This window comes from Gavia stellata, chromosome 6 (assembly GCF_030936135.1).
Source record: "Gavia stellata isolate bGavSte3 chromosome 6, bGavSte3.hap2, whole genome shotgun sequence".
In the NCBI taxonomy this organism is placed as follows: Eukaryota; Metazoa; Chordata; class Aves; order Gaviiformes; family Gaviidae; genus Gavia; species Gavia stellata.
Genome location: NC_082599.1, coordinates 42,348,795 through 42,372,239, shown reverse-complemented (window position 1 = coordinate 42,372,239; position 23,445 = coordinate 42,348,795). Strand labels below are relative to the sequence as shown.

Below are 23,445 nucleotides of genomic sequence, written 5' to 3'. Positions count from 1 at the left end.
ACAAATCCAAATCAAACAAATAACTGCTGGAAATTATGCAACCACTTGCTAAACAAATTCATATCCATCCAGCTATACTGGCAACATGCAGGCAAATTTTAGGCAGTTATTAAAATTCTTTCCATCAAAATACTCAGTTTAAATATTCATTGCTGCCTTGAAAGTTTTATATTTCATCCTACAATGATATACCAACACACACACACAAAAATATCACAAGGAGAGGACTCCTATCAGACTTTAAATATCCTCCTACTAACCTTAGGTGGTTTAAAAGGATAGTCCGGTGAAAAGGTGATGTCAAGGAAGAAAACTCCACCTTCATATACAGATCCTGGAGGCCCTAGTATAGTTGACCTCCATTCATAAATGTTGTCTCCTTTGGGTCCAGCACTAAAATAGAAAACAAAAATATAACATAATAACCACATACAATCAAGAATATGCTGCATTAGTTATATTCTACTAGTAGTACTGCTGTTTTTTCAATAACACTACAAGTTAAAATTGTGTATCACATTCATTAAGTTACTCCTGGATAAAACACGTAACTGGTGTCCTAAGCTCTGTCAGTGAAGCGACATATTCAGCCAGGAAGAAGTATTAAACTCACATTATAAATTATTCAAATAAGCCCAGAACAATTCCTGACTGTCTTATCTCAAGTATTTTAGTGGGCAGATGTGAAGTATTTACAGTGCAAGGGTACAGAGACTTTGCTGAGATGTCTTGTCACTGTCTTGCTTTGCAAGCCATCCTATTTTCACCTACCTCCTCATCCACCTACCTCATCAGTCAGTAGCATTGTAATTACACACATTATTATACAGCACAGACTGTACCAAAGACTGAGCAGGGTACAAACAACCTTGCAGCTGCACTTTCGAAGTTGCTAACCTAAGGTCTCCAGTCACTAGTACAGAAGGCTGCTTTATTCTGCAATCGTTATCCTATCTTAAAAATATTATAAACAGGAAGTGGGTTAAACTGTTGGATTATGTTAATTCCAAGTCCTTGTTTAAAAAGACAGTACTGAAACAATATTTAAAATGTACAAAACATAATTCTTTATGTGAAACATGAAAAATCTCTCACCCACATGGTCGACTCCTGAAAAAATAAAATTAAAAACTAATAAAAGTTCTTGGGTATGACTCTTCCAAAAGCCTCCTTTCATACAGCATAATGCTTATCCATAGAAATACATGGTTTGCTCAGGGTGGCCTCTTATGGACTATGAAGACTTCTTTTCGGTTCACAGCCTGCTGATACCAGTCACTGATACCTGAATTTTAATTAAGATCAGTTGGGATGGTGACTTCTAGATATCTGATTAATATTTTTCAGAGGAAGGCAGTGCTGGTAGATATTTCAAATAAGTGACACAGTATTGTCTTAAGGCATTTCTTGTGAAACAATTCTTGTTATGTTTGCAATAAAGATTTCCACAGCACGCAGGGCTTTGTGAAATAACCCTGTGTGTAGAACAGATGAAAGCTCTTGGCTATGCTCCATGCCTTACAATGTACCCAAGGCATACAATTATTATACGACATCATGTCATGTTCACTGCTCAACTATTCATTTTGTTCACTGAAAGTTAATAAAACCCTCTTTCACCTGAAATTCCTTGGGCTCCCTTCATTAAAACTTCTGACTGCATGATTCCCCGCATACAACTACGTGACTTAGTACAGCGTGGTGTACTTCATTAGTCATGGTACCTACATCAATTTTCTGTAATAGCTGTTAATGCTTCTTGGCTTTCTAAACTACATGCTTTCTTAACAAAAACGGGTTACAGAGACTATAACATTATGGAACATTCATTTTCTATCAAAAACTAGCAATTGTTTTAAAGATAAAATCTGGCTTTTTAAGTGTCACAATAGCAGAAGTGTTGCCATCCATATTTCCCAGTGTCTACAATACATCAGGTTGCTAGCTGCCAAACAAATTTAATTTACCCAGTTCTCAGTTTGCATTAACCTTTGAATAATAAAGCACAGCTGAGACTGCTGTAAGAAACAAACCAGAGAATGAATAATTAAAAACACCTCCACTGCCTTTAGAAAGACCAATCCTGAGTCAACAGGGAAGGTTTAATTGTGACTGAACTAGGCATTAAGGGGCTAATTGAACTCTTTATAAGCCCAAATGAATGTGGGACTACATCAGTGCTATGGTATACAAGGATCACAGCAAGTAAAACCCTTAAAAAAAAAAAAAAATCAGGCAGTTAGTTCAAATAGAAAAGGCAAGAAGCAGGGGCAGGCTAAACCTTACACCAAAAAAAGCCCATAACATGCGAAGGAAATCCTTTCCCATTTTTTGCAGAAAGTAACTGTTATGTTCTAATACTTGGGGAAGCAACGACTTAGTTGATGCCAGCAGGTTAAAATGGAAGTGATATAAATGTCAATCGTGGAGAAATGGTTGGAAAGAGCAAGTAACAAAAGCAAGCCCTGTCTTTTTTAGACCTTATTTAGCCAGGAGGGGATGGTTGGGCCCTTTCTGGGTTTGAGCGAGGCTCAGTTTTTTGATCAGGACTCTGATAGTGGCATTTTCATAACACATATTATTTTTATTTGTTTTGCCTATTTATTTAATTGCATTAACATTTGAAATTAGCAGACATTAATGAGAATAGTTGGAAAAATGCTCCATCTGCCAGCTGAACTGTTTCGGCACGTCCAGCTACAAGCCCAGCCTGATCACATTCTGAGGATGCTGATTAACATTAATTGAAGGTTTTCTTTGCAAATGAGAGATGAAGCTTTATTAAGTATTATTATTAATTTGACGAATAGCTTGAATTGTATGGAGTGTGGGAAGACTGCTCTTATCGACGTTGCCTGTTAGAGTGCTTGCTGGCAGCGAGGCTGTTCAGCTGATGTGAAATACCGATCCATGTGCACAGGCAACAGCTGGTATTAAGGGCAACAGCATGCACAAGCATAACGTTTTTTCACTTGCACATTAATAATACAAAAAGTTTGACAGGTGTATTATGTTTGTTTTCCTTCTTTCCTAATTGTTAAGCCTTTTATTTATCCACATTATTGGCAACCAGAATGACGACTCATCAGGCTTCACCAGAGAAAATTCCCATATGTGCAAGACCTCAGCCAGAGCCTTATTCTATAAGGTTTATAACGCAAGAGGATTTAATTGCCCTTCTCTCTACATGGATATCTGCCCAGCACACTGAAGCCCGAATGTTTTACATTCAGTATGATTTATATTCCAGCTCTATTAATGTTACTGGCAACCAAACGACAGCTCTCAAAGAAAGCAAACCAAACATCTTAGTGCCTGAAGTTCTGTTATCTTTGGAAGGACAGATTCAGATGTGCACCCGCTCGGCAAAGGGCAGACTAAATCTGTCTTGAACTCAACTGACCCAGGGCCAGAGCATACGCATGCTGCCTGCTACTAACCTGCTGCTCAATCAGTCAGCTTCAGGGGAGAAATAATGGTGGCTGTGGCAGCTCCAGGTGGAAGTGGCTGAACTATAAGGATAAGGTGGTTAGGAGAAGGACAGGTCTGCTGTCAGACCAGCAGTGCAGCCTCCCACTTTGAGCCCTGATGCTGAAACCTTAGCAAACCTGCAGGATGAGGCAATCAAGGAGCCCACTGAGAAGCACGTGGTGTGACTCTGGAGGTGGCACTCCCAACGTTTCCAGCGTTTTCTCCCAGGTGGAATTTGTAACAGGACTGAGGAGGTGCAGATGAGCATAAAGGCCCTGGAGACTTGAAGTTATCAATGGCTTGTCAAGAGCTAGCTCTCTGCTGCCATTATTCCCCTATAGCTGATGAGACACTGCACAGAATATTGCCTGCTTTACCCGCTGGGGAGGCTTTGCTCACTGAAAGAGCTGGGGTGGGTGGACATGGAGTCAGCCTTCTTCCTCTTCCAGAATGACATCAGTATGGGTGTATGAAATTCAGGACAAAAAAGTCAAAACATGTAAAATAGTCTCCTTTGTATTTCACTCTCCTTTGCCACTCCTTACATATTTTAGTTCCGCCACTGCTTCCCACATGCATGCTTGCAGGTGAAATGTATGCACACCACAGAATCACAGAATCACTACGGTTGGAAAAGACCTGTAAGATCATCAAGTCCACCAGCTACAGTTAGTAGCAAAATACTTTAAATGTTACTATAACTCAATTAATTTTGCTTTAAATATGCTTAACACACTGAGTATTTTCTATTTCCTCAACAAGTTTTAGGCAGGCAGTCACTTGAAAGTAGTGCTGCTAAAAACTGCTTGTCCAGTACAATCCATTAGAAACACCAAGCTTTCCCTGCATTTAGAATAACCTGAAATACTAAATTTAAAATGATGTATTAGGAGAGTTGTATGAAAACAACAACATCTATGAGACTTAGCAGATGAAAACCTATCTGGAGAAGTTACAAAAGTACAGTTGATTTTTAGTTTTATCAGAGCTGTGATTTGTATACAAATTTACTCAAATTTCCAGAGAATAACTCAAAAAAGTAAAAATAGAGAAATTCAAAGAAATAACAGTATCCCACATGTTTCTCAAGTAGTCGTATGGAATAAATTAGTCAAAATAACATTACTATTCTCTAACTTATGTTTCTTCATGACGGATCCCCTGCTTCCCCAGTGTCTACAACTGGAGGTAGCATAACCTTATACTGGAGAAAATGAGGACTAGTTCAATGTCTTCCCTTTCATTCTTGGTCTCTGAATCTTGCTGGTATCCACATTTAAAGTGTAACTGTACTTTTTAACACAAGGGAAAGGCAAGCTATAGCACAAAACAAAGAAGTAAGAAAAGGAATTGTAACTTAGATTGCCTTCTAGTTCTGACACGCTAATGACATGTGGGGGGAAGTGATCAGGCCAAATAAAATAGGAAAGCGAGATGGCTGGGAGGTCTTCCCATTCCTCAGGACTTAGAAAGAAATGGGAAGATTCTTCTGGACTGGGTGAGTTTAAGTGCATTTTTATCCTCATCCTTTATAGCAGGGCAGAATAAAGCAGGACCAGGATATTACACTAATTTTGTCCATGAACTCACTTTCCATGGAATTGTCTATGGCAATTCATTCTTATTACTGCATTACCTAATCTGAACTGCCTTAGCACACAGAAACACACATCAGAACTGGGGTACTCCTGCACTAGGTGCAGTCCGTGGAGGATGCAGACCCTCTCAGCTATTTTTGGTAACATATGACAGCAGAAAGAAGAGGGATACACTCAAGTCTCTTCCTCTTCCTTTCCTTTTATTACACAGAGCCTTGACTTCACTATTTAAGAGATCTCCCTCTGAGGAGAGAAGCTTACCACAAAATTATCTCCATTTATAAGACATACAGCACTTCTTGCAATCCTGTTTCTTGCACAGCTAACAGTTATGCTGGAGCAGATCCTGCCTCTAGCTGCCCTCTGTGAATGCTTCTGGGAAGCCAGCTGCTCAGAGGGCAAAGTGGATACCAAAGTATTGGAAGATTGGCAAAATAATTTAAGAGCACAGCTGGTGAGGGAAGAGGATGGATATGACAAAACAGAAGACTGCAGATTCAGATTTCAGCGAGATACATCTCTTGAGAAGCTCATACAAAGCCTCATTAAAATAAACCCAGTACATACCTCTGCCCTCTGTTTCGAACATGGTGCCAATACTGAAATTGGTCCTAAGTGTAAGTGTTGCTTTGGTCTGTACCACAGCTCGGGGCAGTCCCTGTGCTTGGGGACAGCCATGAGACCAGCAGTTGGGGCTGTGCTGGCAAAGTGGTTGCTGGATAATCTCACCCGGGAAGAAGTCAGTCAGCAGGGGCTATGCTGACGCTAACATCACCAGGTGACGCAGACCCACCTGCGCACCCAGCCCAGCCCCGTCCAACAAAATGCAAGAACACTGCCATTGGGGAGCACTGGCATCAGCCCAGTGAGCAACCGTAGCTCTCAGCCCCGCTTTCCCACTGCTGCGTGTCTTTGGCTTTGGAACAGGCACAGACAGTGCCATCAGTACCGGTTCTCTCTTGAATTTCTTCTGCTCTGCTCCCAGTTCTCTCTCCTCTCCGTTCTGGAAGCCCACCTGATCCACTAACTCTCGGGCCTTCACCCTTTCTCTTCCCTTGTTACTGACAATTCTTCTTTGTAGAACCTGTATTTTCTATTTTTTGCTTGAAGGTGGTTTCTCTCTCACCCCCTCTCTGTATGGTGATAATTCATTGCTCCTTCTTCATGGTGGATCCTTCCTCCCTTCAGGTACACGCAGATCCCCCTCCCCCTAACATCCCCTTTCTTTTTCCCTCACCCACAGCCATCAACACATCCTGCTATTTTTCATCTTTCTCCAGAAAGGAGGAGGGGGTGGAAAATGGTGCAGGGGGGTTTTATTACAGTACAGCAGTTACTCATTTTGTTTCTTTCCTTCCCTGTTGCCCTTCTGAGACATAGAAAATGAAGAGCAAGCAGAGCGGGTGCTGCAGCAACAGCGGCGCAGGGAAGGGAAAGGGAGTCACAGCTGCCTACCCAGATGCTACAGTGATATCAGTAGGTACTTTTATAAATGTATGTAATAAACAGTTGCCACAGCAGCCAAAGGAATACATTTCTACAAAATAAAAACAAAGAGAAAGCAGCGAGCACTGAGACTGCCTGTGGCAATGGGCACAGTTGTATGGTTAATAACACCTCTGCTATGAATAAAATTAGCAGGCTAGTCTCCAAGCAGTAAAATCAAAGAACAATTAAAGAAATAAACCCCTTCAGAATTAGAGATAAGTGCTTAGTTCGGCTATAATATTGATGACTTAAACTCTCATCAAGAAATAAACCCTCCCCAAATTTGTACCTTTGGAATGCATAACATTTTCCTCATTTCCTTTTTTTCCTAAAAATCTTCTGAAAAGTCCTAAAATCTTTTTTCCTTTTTTTTTTTTTTTTTTTTAAATTTATCCTCATCTCAATTCCTTCATTTAGATGGTGCAAAAAGTGCCATTATCAAAGTACTGGAAGGTGCTCATGGTTCTTACTCATTATTATCTAGACCAAAGCTAGAAATTTTTCAGCACTAAATTTGAGGCCCAAGAGAACTGAATTACTCTAAGAAAATAAACAGTATATATACATTTTAAAAAGTTGTTCATTTTACTTTAACTAGACACTATATATAGTGGAAAAGCTTGGCTTTCCATGATCTAACACTCAAATTTGGGTCTATGCTAGATCCAGTATTTTTGGTCACCCTGCAATATTACCGGGAATTTATGTCTTACATATGTTGGAATATCAACATAATTAGATGAGGTAAGCATGATTTTTGGGTAGGTATCTTTCATCAGACTTTCATTATTCATACTGGAAACCAAGGGTGAAGTGACTGGGCCACTTGTCACTCAGAAAGGCTTTGGCAGAAAGAGAAACTTCAGACAAAACCCTTACACCACTTAGTTTCCATTACAGTGAGAGAATTCAGCTGAAAAATTTGGATCAGACTTTCTTCCAGTTCTTCCAGTTTCCTGATTGAGACCATCTTTCCATAAGAAACTCAGAAAAAAAGGTACTTTTAGGCAAGCGGTAAGAGAAGGAGAATATTAAGACATTTTTCTAACCCATGCTACAATTCCTTCAAAGTGGTTATATCCGGCTTTTATCAAGTGCTTTTTATTGAAGCCAGTTGCCATTTTCATCTACGCTTTGGAACCAATATGCTTGTGGTAAACGCAACTGGCAGAATGTCTGGGAAAACTGATCCCAATGAGCTGTCAAAGGAGCTCCAACATATTACAGGACAACACAAGATACTGCTTCCTGTGCTTATTGAGAGCAACTGAATTCAGTACAGTCTGGCATTTTTTCACCGTGAATCTTCTCTAGTTTTAGCAAGGTGTTTCTAGAGGCCCATTCATCACCCAAAGCGATACGCAGTTTAACTTTGGGACTTCCTGCCACTTTCTTGCAGCACACCAGGTCAGTGTGCTGAAAGCCTGTATGAACCAATTTCTTTTTTTCTTGTGATTAACTTTCTCTGCCTTCCTCTCACTGGAGCCATTAAAAATTATTGGCTGAAGCTGCTGAAGCTGTGTTGTGTTGTGTTTTTTTTTTTTTTTTTGTAATGGTTGGACTTGATGATCTTACAGGTCTTTTCCAACCTTAGTGATTCTGTGATTCTGTGATTCTGTGTTTAAAATTAACAAGTTTTGGCCACAGTAAAATAACAAATAGATTAAGACCAAAGCGAATATCACTTAGTTGATTTTATCATTCACTTCTAAATAATACCACTAAAAATTATTAAAAATACCCTAGCACTTTAGCAGACTGGTATTATTCAAAGAGTACTTTGATGCTTTTATTCTCTGAAGTCCTGTCTTCAGAGTGTTCCTGAGATAGAAACCATCATGAAGAGAACTGCTTCTTAATGCACAAAACAGTTATTTATATTATAGTATCTACAGCAATTTATTCATTGCAAACACCATTACACAGTGTATGATCACAGCACGCTGAGTATTCGCAATGAGATTTTAAAAATGGCAATTTTGTTAAGTATTCTCCACTTTGTTCAGCTGAACAAAATTACATAAAACCCTTCACAGAAGGCTTTCCTTGTTCGGTGCCGGAAACAATCATTTGCCTCCTATTACACATCTATGGCTCAATTCCCTTTTGCCACATCTTTTTTTTCTTTTTCTTTTAAAGTAATACCACTAACTGTAGTTCCAGCTCTTTTATACCACCAGAAATGGACTGTATAGTTTAAATAAGATAAAATATTTATCAGCCTGATTTGCCTCTATGGTAAATTATATAAAGCATGATTTGTAGCCATATTTTAGCAAAAGAGGAAAACACAAGTAACTAGGAATGAAAAACACTACAAAAAATAGACTGCCTTGGGACCTTCTAATATGACCTCCAACCTTGCAGCTTGCCAAGTGGTATTATTTCCATGTTACTCCTAATTTGCTTTTCCTTGTTTTTTTCTTACCCAGGATTGCCATTTATTTTTCAAAACGTTAACTACCTTTTAATTTCACAACTTTTCTCCTTACCCACAACAGCTGTAATTTACCATTCTATCTTTCTAAACAGAAAACATGACCCACAACAGTGGGGTGGCACCATATTTTAAAATTCTAAATCTAATTTAAAAGGATGAGGTGACTGAGTGCAGACAGATAGCACAGAAACCCCATAGCAGCTGGAAGATTTAAGAGGTGTAGTAGGGAAGAAAGCATTCTTTAAAACAGCATTGACTTTTTAATTTCTGTGGAAACCTTAGAGGCAATGCAGGATTGAGAGTTGGACAGAACTAAAGCAGACCAGCTCAAACAGACTAGAAAGACTTGTAATGAATGGGTGCAATATACTGAAAGCTGTGGATTTGAAATCCACTTGATATGTTGATTTGATCACTTATAAAAAAATTATTCCAAACTCCTGCTCTTCATGAGAAATGATGAAAAATAAAAAAAAAAAGCACAATGTATTAGCGATGAATGGATCAGCTGAACTTCAGCTAACATCTCCTTTACTTTCTGACGATAGACCGATGAATTAATGTAAGAAATTTTTTAAAGTCTTATTGAAAAAAGATCTCTACAGTATCTTATTTTAAGAAAAATTAGTGTAAAGATATTCTGTGGTAGTCAGCCATTTCAGTAATTGAGAATGATTTATACAGGATTATTTCTAATATATGTAAACATAGATATTCTGATTATTATGAATACTATAAGCAAGGCAGTAATATTTTTCAATGACACTATATTCTCTGTTCCTCAGAAAGCTGGTTCTGTAAAACCACGAGTCATTGTATCTTTCTCCTACTTGGAAATGATTTATTCAACTGCCTATAAAGAGGTTTGATTTGCTCAAGACTGTCATCTTTAATAATCCCATCTACAGGCAGTTGTCTGAATAGGAACCTGGAAATTTTGAAACCTTATGCAGCAACAATAATTTTGTAGCTTTTTTTCTGAAGTCGCCCGATTCTGAGATTTCCTTTTGTGATGTTTTAGAGACTTTAGTTTCTTTATATAAGCTGCTTGAAAAACTCTCCAATATATTAATGAGGGAAAGCAATTAGAAGAAGAATTAAAGAAGTTAGTATTTGCAGAGAGAGAGAGAGATATCTCAACCATACAATACAGCTGTGTAACCAACAAGTCTGCTCCTTTGTCCACCCTGTAAACAGAGGAACAGGCTTGAATACAGCCTCCCCTCATTTCAGTGAGAGATTCACACATGCTTACACGTGAAATGCTTGCTTACACAAGGAAACAACTCTCTATTATGGCATAGATTAACTAACATGATGTTAAACACATTATAAAACAAGTCATTTCCTCCTGAGTAAACAAGCCTATAAAGCCAACAGGCACAGAAAAAGGAAATTTGATTCTGAAATCCATATACTTCAAAAGCAGATTCCTTTTATTTAGTCAATTTAGTTAAGAGGCTGTCTTATTTCTTCAGATCTCTGGTAAACAGAAGAAAACACACTTGGAAATTGCTGGCAAATGGACACATTTTCACAACATTTGTTCTTCATTTGAAATTACTCTCTTACTTCAAATATGGAGACCAGCCGTAGGTCCAAGGCAAAAGAAACCTTAAAATGTCTCAACTTTTGATTGACACTGATTGCCCCCATTGCAGGCCACATTCTGACTTATCAGAAGAAAACACCATTTATAGGCAATTTTCTTTGCAGTGTCTGTGAGGACTGAGCAATTTACACCACTTGACTGACTAGTTGAAATAAATGGGGATCTGGCAGATTCTTGGAGAGTGTTTACGTGAGACTGGGACCTGGTAATGTGGCGGCTTCTACTTCAGTAGAATATTGTTAAGACTTTTTAACGTACTCCTTCTCTGGGATGGGGGACTTATCTGGGTCCATGACAGGGTAAACAGAAAATAAAATATACAGAAATTTCTCATTTTTCTATCAGGATAATTATCTCCTAGGATCCTCTGGGAGAGTCTCTGGGGCTGAGGTTAGGAAGGGGCCTACGCAGGACTGAGCTTTCTGTTCTGAGGTTGCTGGAAATCCTCTCAAGTCAGACCTGGAATTACCAAGTGAACTTGGTAGAGCAGTTCCAGAAACCGGTTCTGCCACAGACTTCACTATAAGAATGGGGTCATTCCAATTTGTTTTTCGGTAAAGGTGAGCTTATTTGGGACAACTGACGCAACATGCTTTCAGTACACAGACCTCCACTGTGCTCCCAGGATCAGGACTTCTGATTAGAAAACCCTTCCCTATAAATGTCTTCGTTTCATCCCTTGCTTTATTCAAAAGCATTAGGATGGAAAGATGGACAGTGGTCCTGGGAAGGATGATGTCAAAATCGATTCAAGAAAAGAAGGATGCTCGCTTGTCATTTGAAAGCCATAATGAAAGCATACGACTGGAAGGAGAAGTCCTCAGCCTGCGTTCTCAGGATGGGAAGGCAAACAACCGGTGTGCAGGTACCTGCTTGTGAAAGCAGTCTTAACCTTAGAGCTGGAGTTGGGGAACTCAGATCTCCACAAAATCCCTCTCAAGGCTTCAAGCAACACTTCCACTGCTGTAGGCCTCAGACATGATCTACTCTAGAAATGATGCCTTGTCTAATGAAGAATCAACATTTCTAATTAGTAAGGGAGAGCCAGCATTCTAATCTGTAAGTCATAATCAACGACTCTGTCATAGAAGAATTAAACTTTGCATATATAAGACCTGTTTTTTTTATAACCACAGCGTATGTTCCCTACATCAAGATATAATACCAACAACAGTTGAAATTGCCATTATAATTTCCTTGGCAAACAACAACTTGGAATCCTTACTCACACAGACGTTTTTTGCATGATAAAAATTACATTTGCGTTATTTTCTTTCCCATTTTCAGCTCCAGCTCATCTCCCTGGTTCAGCTGCCGGTGATACCTTCTCTCATCATTGTTTATTCACTCATAATATGACTGGTTGTGTGCATTAAGTGACAAATGACCAGTCTTTGAGTCAGAGCTACCACCACGAGGAGAACCACAGAACACTATACTAGTCATGCTGAAATTCACAATGGGAAAATAACATGTAGCTTAACCTATGAACACTAGAGTTATATTACTTATCTTTATCATGCGTTACTGGTTATCTTTATTATCCTAATGATGCTTGTTTAAGTCTTGTGAATTCAAAGCAAGCAGGTGGAGCAAATGGCTGAGCTACAGAAATGTTCATCTTGTGGTCTGTGGTTCAGTGCTAGCCTAGATGGTTTCTGTCCAGATTGTTTGTACATGGAGGCTCTTTGGTGGTCTGCATCTAATGAATAGATTTTTTACAAACCCATTTCTTAGCGGACAACTGTCCCAAGTCATAAGAATATCATTGCTGATTGCAGCCTCGCTGGCAACTCTGGATGGAGGAAGAAGTGGTTGCATGTTCTAGCTCTTGGTTGAGGCCCTGAGAAAGCTGTGGGAACACACACCAGACAGCTGCCTGTCTTTACTGGTTATTCACAGGTTAATTAGGAATGTATCTGTCCTAATCGCTGTAACGATCAGTTACATACTCCTCACAAACACCATATTCAGTATAACAGTTTTAACAGAAAAATGTCCTGCTTTTTTTCTAACGCAGAGGGAAGGCATGGTGGAGATATTTCAAGCCATACTATTGTTTAAATAACTTGGATATGATCAAAATCAGCAATGGCTCACCTGTGCTGCTTGTGATAATTTAGCAAAAATCTAGTGCCTGAGAAAGATTTAAATATACCAGTTTATGTATTAAGAGGAAAAAGTGTTCCTCTGTCAGCTCATATTGAATTGCAACAGTGCGCATATGTATTCTTGTCACAGTTTCTGCACTTTTACTGGTTTTGATGCCTTCAAAATAATCTTTTTTAAAATTAATGTACTTGCCAATTGTATATTCTGGAAGGGAGAGCAGCTGTTTCCTCACAACTGTACGCATAGCCTTTTGAAGAAAATTTTGTTTATTAATAGTAATCTGTTTTTCATAGCTTCGCAATTTCTTAGATAATAGGGTAAAACACAATTTTCTTTTCATGTTCTCTGTATACTGAAGAGACAGATGCAATTGCAAGCGACTGCTTATGCTGAGGGCAAAACTTAGTACTGCTTAATGTGACTTAATGACTAAAAAATGTGTATCTTTTATAGATGACATCTAGTACTCAGCTAAGATATTATTATGGTCAATGAGTACTCTTCCCTGATGGTTAGTAAAAGGATTTGGAATTAAATCTGTTTTTATTTTACTTGTTCAAGTAGACACACGGAAAGCAACCGAGCTAACCACATGAGTAACGCAAATGGGATTTAGTCTTTCCTCCTAATCTTTTTCTAGACAGAAGCTCACGTATAATGATATATATATTAAATTGAAAGACAGAACTGGGAGAAAGAGGGAAAAAACCCCAGGACTGAAGAAGGGCTATTTTACAGCTACATAGACATGTAAACACCTCCAGGAACTTTGCTTAATAAGGCCAGCTACTTTCAGCTATCACTCCACAGCCTGTGACAATCTTTGCATGAAAGCATTGCTTTCTCCCCCAGGCAACACTATCAAGTTAGTGCAGTTCTCTTGAAATACATAAATACTGTATTTAAAGCTAAACGTACAGCATATGGAGGACTGGAGCTGCGGTCTGGAAAGCACACCCCGCTCCCCCCCAAAACGGCACTCAGGCACGCCACCAAATGTCCCTACGAAATGTGGCTAGTATGACAGGGAAAATGTCAGAATACAGAAATTTCCTGTAGATTTTAACTCGTGTCAAGAAACAGTCTTGCGTAATAGAGATACCACAGGGTCCACAACTGATCTTGAACTACCTCAAGACACGATGTACACAGTGAAGTAGTCAACTCAACAGCGTTTAATACATGAGCACTGTTTCCCTTATGGGATACATTACTTCGCTTTTCCTAAAGATACCAAAGTGATTTACATGTTTCTTTACCCAACTAGGTGTATTCAACCCCAACGCAGAGAAGTTGTGAGTGACAGTCAACCTTCCTAGGAAGTGAAGGCTCAATACAGTGCACTTAAGAGTTGATCTGGTGTTCAGTGATGGCAGTGATAAAACTCCCACTGACTTCAATGCATTGAAATGCACAAATAAGAGCACGTATGAGCCACTTGTAAAAGCACATAAAATGTGCATGCAGTTGTGCTTGCAATTTTAAAATATCCTATTTTTAGTGACTCTTGTTAAAACAAAAGTCTTGCGTGTGCAATTGTACATTCAAATTCATGTTGACTTACTTTAAATTGTTTTCAGTTTATCATGTTAGGAAACATATTCTAAAACTGCATCCTCAGATGATCAAAAAAACCCCATCCAAAACCTTCAAAATCAAAAAGCAGTGGGTGGTGATCCGGTCCCTGCAACCACCAAGCTTTGATCAAGGTTTTTCTCTTACAGCAATATTTTAGAATCAGGCAAAAATATGAACCAAACTTGTCAGTTGACTTCCATTCCTATCACTTCTGCAAGGATCTGAGATTGTGAAGAACAATTTAAATACCATTCTCTGAAATTCAGAACTGAAATGACATTTCACATGTGAAATTAGAGAGGGCAGTAATTTGGGAAGTCTATTAACTTGTTTGACAAAACTAGACTTAATACATTTTTGGCATACGTTCCTTCATAAGCTATTTCATATTCTCTATTTAAAGAATATTTCTATTTTTATTTGCATTTTTACACTTATTTTCAAGTAATTTCATCACTAATAAGAATTATTGTTGGGTTCTGAACTCAAATCCTACTACAATTTAAAAAAATTGGAACACTTTTACATGAATATTTTCTCTGCAGAGGTAAAAGGTCAAACTGAGTAGCACTAGACCCAAGAAAATGAGTTAGTAAACTGAAGGAAAGAGAATCGGTCTGGCTTCAAGTTTAACTTTCTGTTATTTATTGTAGGTTTTTTAAAACTTCTAACAGCATGCCAATCCAGTGCTCTGGCTTGCTGCGCTACCACAGCAGAAACTACGCAAATAGAAACAACGTCTAAAAATCCCCCCCCCTTTCAGAAACCCACCTCTGCTCCGCAGCCACTCCCTCCTAAAAAATCTGGAGCAAAGAAAAACCCTTTTTGTTGAAAATTGGGAAACTGAGGTCCTGGCAGACTGACAGGTAAAGTAAATTTATCTTCCTCAAAAACAGGACTGTGTGAATAAGAGGCGTTCACAAACGTGAGTGGCCAGCTGCCTCCTCGGATGTGACCGTAAATACTGCGTTAAAATACAGAATCATAATATTTACAAGTAGAAATTACATGTGTCTTTCAAAATCTGTCTGCCGTTGTCAAGAGGTTTTTTATGGTAAACAAACCAGCATAAACAGTGGGAAGTAAAAGTGGTTTAAAAATAATTTTATTTTCTGCAAATGAAGCAGTATTAGCAACATCAACAGCTACTACTCTTATATTGATACTGCTGTCTTATTTTATTCCTCTTAACTTTATAAGATTGATAAACATATTTTACTTCACAAATTGAGGAAAGCCTGCAAACCTCAACTTTTTCTCACTTTGCAAGCTTTGGAGAATTTATCTAAAATATTGTAACATTCAGAAGCCCATACTTCTTATTGTATAAATAATGTTACGTCTGAACTTTGACATATTTCCAAAAAATGACAGGACAGATTTAGTGCAAGTTAGATGATAGTGCCACAAATACAATTTCATTTTATGGTTATCAATTTAGGCAAATTAGGATTTCCCAACAACGCAAATTAAAAGTTTTGTGTTGACTTATCTCTTGTCCAAGAAATCAGTCACTTTTTTTCATCCCTTTTCATCTGTTTCCCTATAATAGCCACAAGTATTTTCCATTTGTGGACTATAAAATGTTACAGTTATTTCATTACATATAGCATTGGCATACTTGTTATAGCTACCTAGTGTACATTTCAATACCAAAATACATTTCTCAGTTTAATACACTACTGATGAACCAAACAAAATTCAAGTGGTTTGGGGCTTCAGATGACACCTTAACTTATTACTCCCATAATGACATCATGAGCAGAAGTGGCCTCATAACTCTTACTCCATGTTCAAGCAGATGTAGTGAAACTCACCCTAATATTCTTGCTCTGTGGTTTATAATTACTTCCAAATTTCAGAAAATATAATTACATGCCCATTGATATTACTTTTTAAGGGGGTTTCTGTTATGATAGCCACCACAGATGCCCAAAAATAAACATCCAAAAAATGCATATTCAGGTATACATCCAAAATTATTTTTTAGTGTTTCAAGCAAAAGACTTGGCTTTGTCAAAACAGTTCACACCAGACCTCCTCAGCAGAGCCTGACCCAGAAACAGAAACTCCTGACTGGGGAGCGGAGCTGGGCAGTGCTTCCCATGCCAAATAGATTTTCAAACCCTTTGATAACCCACACTTAAGATGTTCTTCATTCATCCGGTAACATTACTTATACAGGCACACAGAAGAAAAAAGAGAAAGGTTTGGAGCAACAGCCAGTCCTTTGCTGTGGGCTTCCCACCACCACCAAGGAGAAGACCTGGACTCTGGGTGTTAAGAGAATAATTTTATAAAGTTACTTCTCTGCAGTCACACATAGCATGGCTTGCAGTCATTGCTCTACAATATTTAAAACTTAATAACATGTTGCTGCAAATACTTTCTACTGGGTGACGCCAATGAAAATATTCACAGTACTATAAAAAGGAGTCATTAATTATCTTCAGGTCTTACAAAATATTAGGACCTAGTACCAAAAATACATAGGGATGTGAACAACAATGTTTTATGCACATAAAGCTACTTAAGGGCACAAGCTCTTCAGGACTCACGCTTCCAAGCTGCAGCTTGCTGGTTTTCACAGCAAAGTGAAAAGTTGTATTCCAGGAATTGAAATACATTTCTTTTATAGCATTATTTTTCAGCCAGTACACTAGCAGGAAGCACTAATAAGCAAGGCCTATTTAGTTCTGTTGGGCAATGAATAAACTTAATTATCCAAGGATGGAATATTTCAGAACAAGTCCCAAGAGTTTCGTGTCGGATTTTCAGGGAGTGTTGTTGCTTTTTGTGGGTATAGGGCATGACATCAGCACCCAGAGCAGGCAAAGAATACAAGGCTTGTTATCATCTCAGAGGAGCGCTACAATCAGGTTTTCATCTGTTCAGCAGAAGTTCAAAACCGGGATGTCCTGTGTTGAACATCTGCATCTGCCGCACCACGCAACAGTGAGTGGGAAACACGTTGTAGAGCTTGGGGTGAAGGGACCTAACCTCTTCACCACAACACCCTGGTGTGCTAGTGGCTGTCTGTTGTAATTGACTCCTTTAACTACAGAAATAGGTTCAGCCTCATTGCAATATATCCTGCAGGGAGAGGAAAATGAGAAAACACACTGTGGTACCTCTAATGAGTAGAATACTTCAGTCCATATTCAGTCAGATTCGCTGGTTATAAGGCATCTATTTACTGTAAGCTGGGTGAGCAAAATCACTGTCAGTGGGTAGAATAAACACTATTTAGAGTGGAACCATTTGTAATATGCTTTAATTGGCAATCTTTCCTTAATGAATAATATAACATCTTTCATATGAGGTTTCTGCAGCTCTGTGATTTTTTTGTCCCTGTATTAAGACATATGAAAACTGATGCACAGAATAATACATCCATTATCACAGGGATCACACTTGTCTTCTATAACCACATGAATGCAACCACAGCAAGAAAGTAATGTAAAACACCCACACACCTAAAATCAACATCTTTTCTTCAGAACAGATGGCAACATAAAATATGAATTAAGAGTAACTTCTCATAAATTAAGGAAAAAAAACTTTTTTGAATAGTAGAAGATACCTGACAGTTTGGAAACTGTGTTTACACTTAAAACGTTTCTTCTGCATAAAAGTATGGCCAGGAGGTTCAGTCAACGAAGAAGAATTGCATGTTTTTTGTAGGCTACACAGAGGCTTGCAGACTAGACAGATTGACAATGCCAAAATATCACTGAGGCTGTCCTTCAAAGGGACAGCTGAAGGAGTTCTGCACAAATTTAATCTGTTCCAGGGAAAAGGTAACCTGAAATGATTAAGTCCAGTTGACTGGGTGCATCCAGGAGCTGGAACATAATCTCACAGAAAACCGCTGGGTGTTGATAAAGTGAGTTTTGTTGGTAGCTATACTACACAGTTTAAAGTAACTGGAAAGTCTCAACTGAAGAAAGTTTTAATTCTTTATCTTTTAAAAAGGCTTTTATATGCTCTGTTCTTCACTTAAATTGGGCAGTACCTATCCGTTAAGGGTCTGTACTGAGACCAAAACTATTCAATATCTTCATCAATGACATAGACAGTGGGATTGAGTGCACTCTCAGCAAGTATTCGGATGGCACCAAAGCTGAGTGGTGCAGATGATATGCTTGAGGGAAGGGATGCCATCCAGAGGGACCTTGACAGGCTCGAGAGGTGGGCCCATGTGAACCTCATGAAGTTCAGCAATGCCAAGTACAAGATCCCGCCCTAGGTTGTGGCAGTCCCCAATATCAATACAGACTGGGGTATGAATGGATTGAGAGCAGCCCTGTGGAGAAGAACTTGGGGATATTGGTGGATGCAAAATTGGACATGAGCTGGTGGCAATGTGCGCTCGCAGACCAAAAGGCCAATTGTCTGCTGGGCTGCACAAAAAGAAGTGTGGCCAGCAGGTTGAGGGAGGTGATTCTGTCCCTCTACTCTGCTTTCATGAGACCTCACCTGGAGGACAACGTCCGGCTCTGGAGTCCCCAATAACAGAAAGACATGGACTTCTTAGAGCAGGGTCCAGGGCTGGAACACCTCTCCTATGAAGAAAAGCTGAGAGAGTTGGGGTTGTTCAGCCTGGAGAAGAGAAGGCTCTGGGAAGACCTTATTGCAGCCTTTCAGTACTTAAAGGGGGCTTACAAGAAAGATGGAGAGAGATTTTTTACCAGGGCCTGTAGTGAGAGGACAAGGGGCAACAGTTTTAAACTGGAAGAAGGTAGGTGTAGATTGAATGTAATGAAGAATTTGTTTTATGAGGGTGGTGAGACACTAGAATAGATTGTCCAGAGACGCTGTGGATGCTCCATCCCTGGAAGTGTTCAAGGTCAGGTTGGATGGGGCTTTGAACAACCTGATCTGGTGAAAGATGTCCCTGCCCATGTCCCCTAGTCCAAGGGTTGGACTAGATGATCTTTAAAGGTCCCTTCCAATCCAAACCATTCTGTTTTTCTGTATCATTCTATCATGTTGCTCTATATTAAAAAATAAACTGGACAATCATAATACATCATACTCTATGAGGTTATACACATTTCCAAGATTTCATTTTCACTAGAATAAACACCTATTTTGTGTTTCCCAGTGGTTCTTATCAGAATATATACTCTTTCAAGTGTTTACCAGTACCAGCTAGAGCTGCTTGTAGCAGAATGAAAAAAACTGCTTCTAATGCATGCATATGTAAAAAACCTCTCATAAATTAAAGTAATGGGCCAAACATTGTCATGATACAATTCACTAACTTCAGTGGAGTTGTACTAGCTTACTTAAGGATTAAACTTGGCTCAGTAAGATCATTAGGAAAATAAAGGACTGCAGAAATAATTTTTTGAAATCATGAAAGTGGATTGTGTAAGACCACAATGGAGTAAAAATGTAAATAGCAGGATAAAGATAACTACACAAAACTCTGTATGGGTACCCAGACTAATATTGTCAGAATGTGATCTGATGTAAAGAAACACACATATACTACCACAAAAAAAGAAGAACAAAATAATTTCTCACAGGTTCAATGCAAAAGACATTTTCCCCTTAGACGAAACCTTATAAAAGGCTTCCTCTCTTCAGAGAAGGCAACAGAATGGAAAGGAATGAAAAGTGGCAGGTAAAACCTCTGCATCTCCAAACGTTATTCAAAGTTAGAAATTGAAAATGTTTCATTACAAGATGAGGAAAAAGACATAGCTGATCAAAGTCAGTCAACTCGCTTATTTATATCTCAGCAAACACCTCGGGTCTGCACTTTGTCAATCTGCAGAAAGCAAAAGATTTTTCTGACCTCATAAATTGGCAAGAAATGGCTTGTGTACTGATCTATTCAGCTCAGCAGATACTTGGCACCATTTATCCTGGCTCTCACAGAACCAAATACACCTACCATGAGGGTGATTGCTATGGAGTTTCTCAAAGTCAAGAGGAAAAAGCCTCATTTAAGCAACTGATATGTCACAGTGGTGTCACATTGACTCTGGTCTAATTGCCTGAGATAGCTGACCACTATCATTGCTATTCTGCAGCTCTGCACACAGCAGAACTAAAGCATAGTGAGGCAGTACTTCTAAAAAATCATTGGCAATGTCATATTAAAAAGTTATGAGGAGATGACACCTTGTTTATGGCCTGGAGGTTTCATTTAGCTTCCCAAATCATTTGCTACCCAGAGATCACCACTAAAAAGTTGCAATATAGCGCTGTATTGGCACAGAAGCATCTAAAGGGAACGACATGTCTAAACATACAGGAGCAGCTGAATTTGTCCTGATAATATATATTCACATTCACATTCACATGAGATTTTGCAGTATCATATTCATTCCCTCTTAAGTAAGTATGCATGCTGGCAAGATCCATGTATGGCTTATAAGCCTGGACTAGACTGCAGACAGAATTTACTATTTTTTAAATTATGTTAATCTTCTTAAAAATATGCATTTTGAAGAAAACTCTTAAAATTTTCATTCTGTAGTTTAAAACTCTGCAGCCTCTCTTCCATTTGAACTGGGCATTTGAGGAATACAACTGTACTTTCTCCTGTTCTAAGTCAGACCGTCATGCACATCCACTTACAGTGAGGCAAACATGCCAGACCTGTGGCTATAGAGGGAGAGCTTCTTCCATGTACTGTTTCTAAAATCAGTACAACTATTTTGTACCTTGTATATGTGTTACCTCTTCAGAACAAATGTAACCTCAGACTCCTTTTCAGAGAAGTTGGTTTTCTGTATCCTGATAGTTTTCTTTAAATAAGTATCAGCATGGCCAAGTGGCTCCACTATATTAGTACAACCACCTCTAGAGTGAGCAGGACTGGCCACCGAGCAGATGCTGTGACAGCTACCCTTTTAAGCAAAAATAAAAGGCTGTAAAAGAAGATGCACATGTTTTTATTTGAGATTCCACATTACTTTTTCAATGGTTTCTGCTTGCTGACAAGAAAACACATGACCTAGCCATCAGCAGCTAGAATTACCTATTCGCTGAAAGCGTGTATTTGCTGACTTAATGTGTTTAGCATTTGTCACATACACAGAGGAGTTGACAAATACAATCTCTTTGTCCTTAATAATTTTGTGGAGCAAGAAATGACTCAGTTCATTCTTCTTCCTTACTTTACTTGTTCCTAACTATGGTAGTGTGCCAAAAAACAGCTCACAGCTATTTCCCTTCTCTAACATACAAAGTCAAAGTGAATTTCCAGCTGGCAAATGAAATCCAACATTGATTAGGAATGCAATATATTTGAAATATTTGACTTTTAAAGCACGAAAAACTTGCATCTGAAATATAGTAAGTTTGTCACATATCCACACAGCCATATCAAATCAGGAAATGCAGTTGTTAGAGCTGATTAATGCTGACTTTGCAGTTTCGTGATTTTTGTATGTATGTGTCATAGTCCTAAATCTGTAAGAGGAACACTGCCAAGTCCTTGACTTCCCAAATACGTTCTAGTTTTAAACCGCTATCCTCTTGTGGAATTATGTTATATATACTCCAATTATATTAAGTTTAACTAAGATCTCAGATTTTGCCTTCAAACTGACAAAGTATATCAAAGCAAATATCTGAGAACTTGAAATTGAAATACACTCTAAATCTTACCAGTTTCATGCTATCGATAATTGCTGTGTCAAAAGTCATCAAACTCTGAACTTCCTTCATACTATTTGGAAACTCATCCCCTGAAATACAAGTTCTAGAAAGAGCTTGAAATTCTTTTCCCGTGCTGATAAAAACTGATTTGTGTGCTCAGACATTGTCTATCAGGTGTCTAACAATAAGAAGCACAAAAATGAAACACTGAATATGAGAAACCTTTCGTTATGTACCATTCGATCACTTAAGTTCAACTCATTTCCTCATTCTATGTAAGTGTGGACTCAAATTCTACCCATATGGAGGAAGGCTTATTCAGATCTTACGCTTCAGGGATTACTGCACCAGTTAGCTCTACCCAGGACTTTCTGCCTGGATCTGGGGGAAAAATAAAGGTGTGAAAAAGGGGAAAGAGTTCAGGTATGCACAAGTTCTCCAGCTCTTCCTCTTGTATTACAGGATGCAATATGAAACATAGGGCTATGGTGATTAAAAATAGTGGCAAAATTTCTCTTACAAAGCCTATTACGCCAGCATAGGTTGAATATTATTTCTGTTGAATACAGGCAAGTTGGCAGTACAGGCTCCTGGTAAACTGTATGATGTTTGGAACATATTCTGGGATTCAGATTTTCCTCTTAGAGATTAAAAACTTTCACCATTTGTCCCAATCCTACTTTAACAAGACTGGAAAGAACTTTGTACTGATTTCAATAAAAGTTAAGCTCTTCACAAATAAAGTTTTGTATTTTGTTTAGTTGAATGCACATACATGCTTGCCAGTAGAGGGGGTATAGCTCAACTGTTTCTCTTCCTAGAAGGGGCTGTCGCAACGGAGGACAATATGAAGAAGAGGTAAACAGGAAAGCTGGGCAAATTTACATGCCTTTAGAAAGAAGAGCTTCAAGTGGAGAAGGGCTTCTGGAATGCCACAGAAAAAAACAGTAGGAAAATAAATACTAATTTCAGGCTTCTAGCAGTTTAATACAAGCCAACCAAAAGACAGAAAAAATCACAAGTACCTTCAATTCATTTCAAACTGAAACCTCTTCTGTTAAGTATTTTATCTCAACAGTGTACATATCCTACTTATTTTGAATACAGAAATTTTGCATGTAAAAAATTCCAGGAATAAACCCAAGCATCATGTAATTCAATGAGCTTCTGCATTACAGCAAAATAAGACATTGATGTATTCTCCTTGAGAAATGATGGGTAAAAAACTTAATACCATTATGTGAGTCCAATCTAGTTGAACTGGAACAATTGTACAACACTTTGCTATGTTCCCATCGGTAACAGCAAATTCTGGTGAGGAAAATTCCTTCCCCAAAAATGGAGCACACCTCAAAGACAGAGAGAAGGTGCGTTTTTATGTTACATAATTCCTGGCTGCCATCAAACCAACAGCAATTAGCAAAAGAAAATTCTTCAGATTTCCAAAAATATGCTTCAAGAATGGTGACAAATACACAAGCTGTCATTAACAAGCACATTCAGGCTCAAACTACCACATCAATCTC

General features: G+C 38.6%; 1 protein-coding gene across 1 annotated transcript in view; it reads right to left on the bottom strand.

Moving 5' to 3' along the window:
• Positions 1-23,445, bottom strand: part of LOC104252652 (ubiquitin-conjugating enzyme E2 E2) — a 219,792-nt gene that overhangs the window by 38,304 nt on the left and 158,043 nt on the right. The window contains exon 4 of the mRNA XM_059818641.1: positions 261-393. Within this exon, the coding sequence (XP_059674624.1) occupies positions 261-393 (133 nt within the window). The remainder of the gene's footprint in view (positions 1-260; positions 394-23,445) is intronic.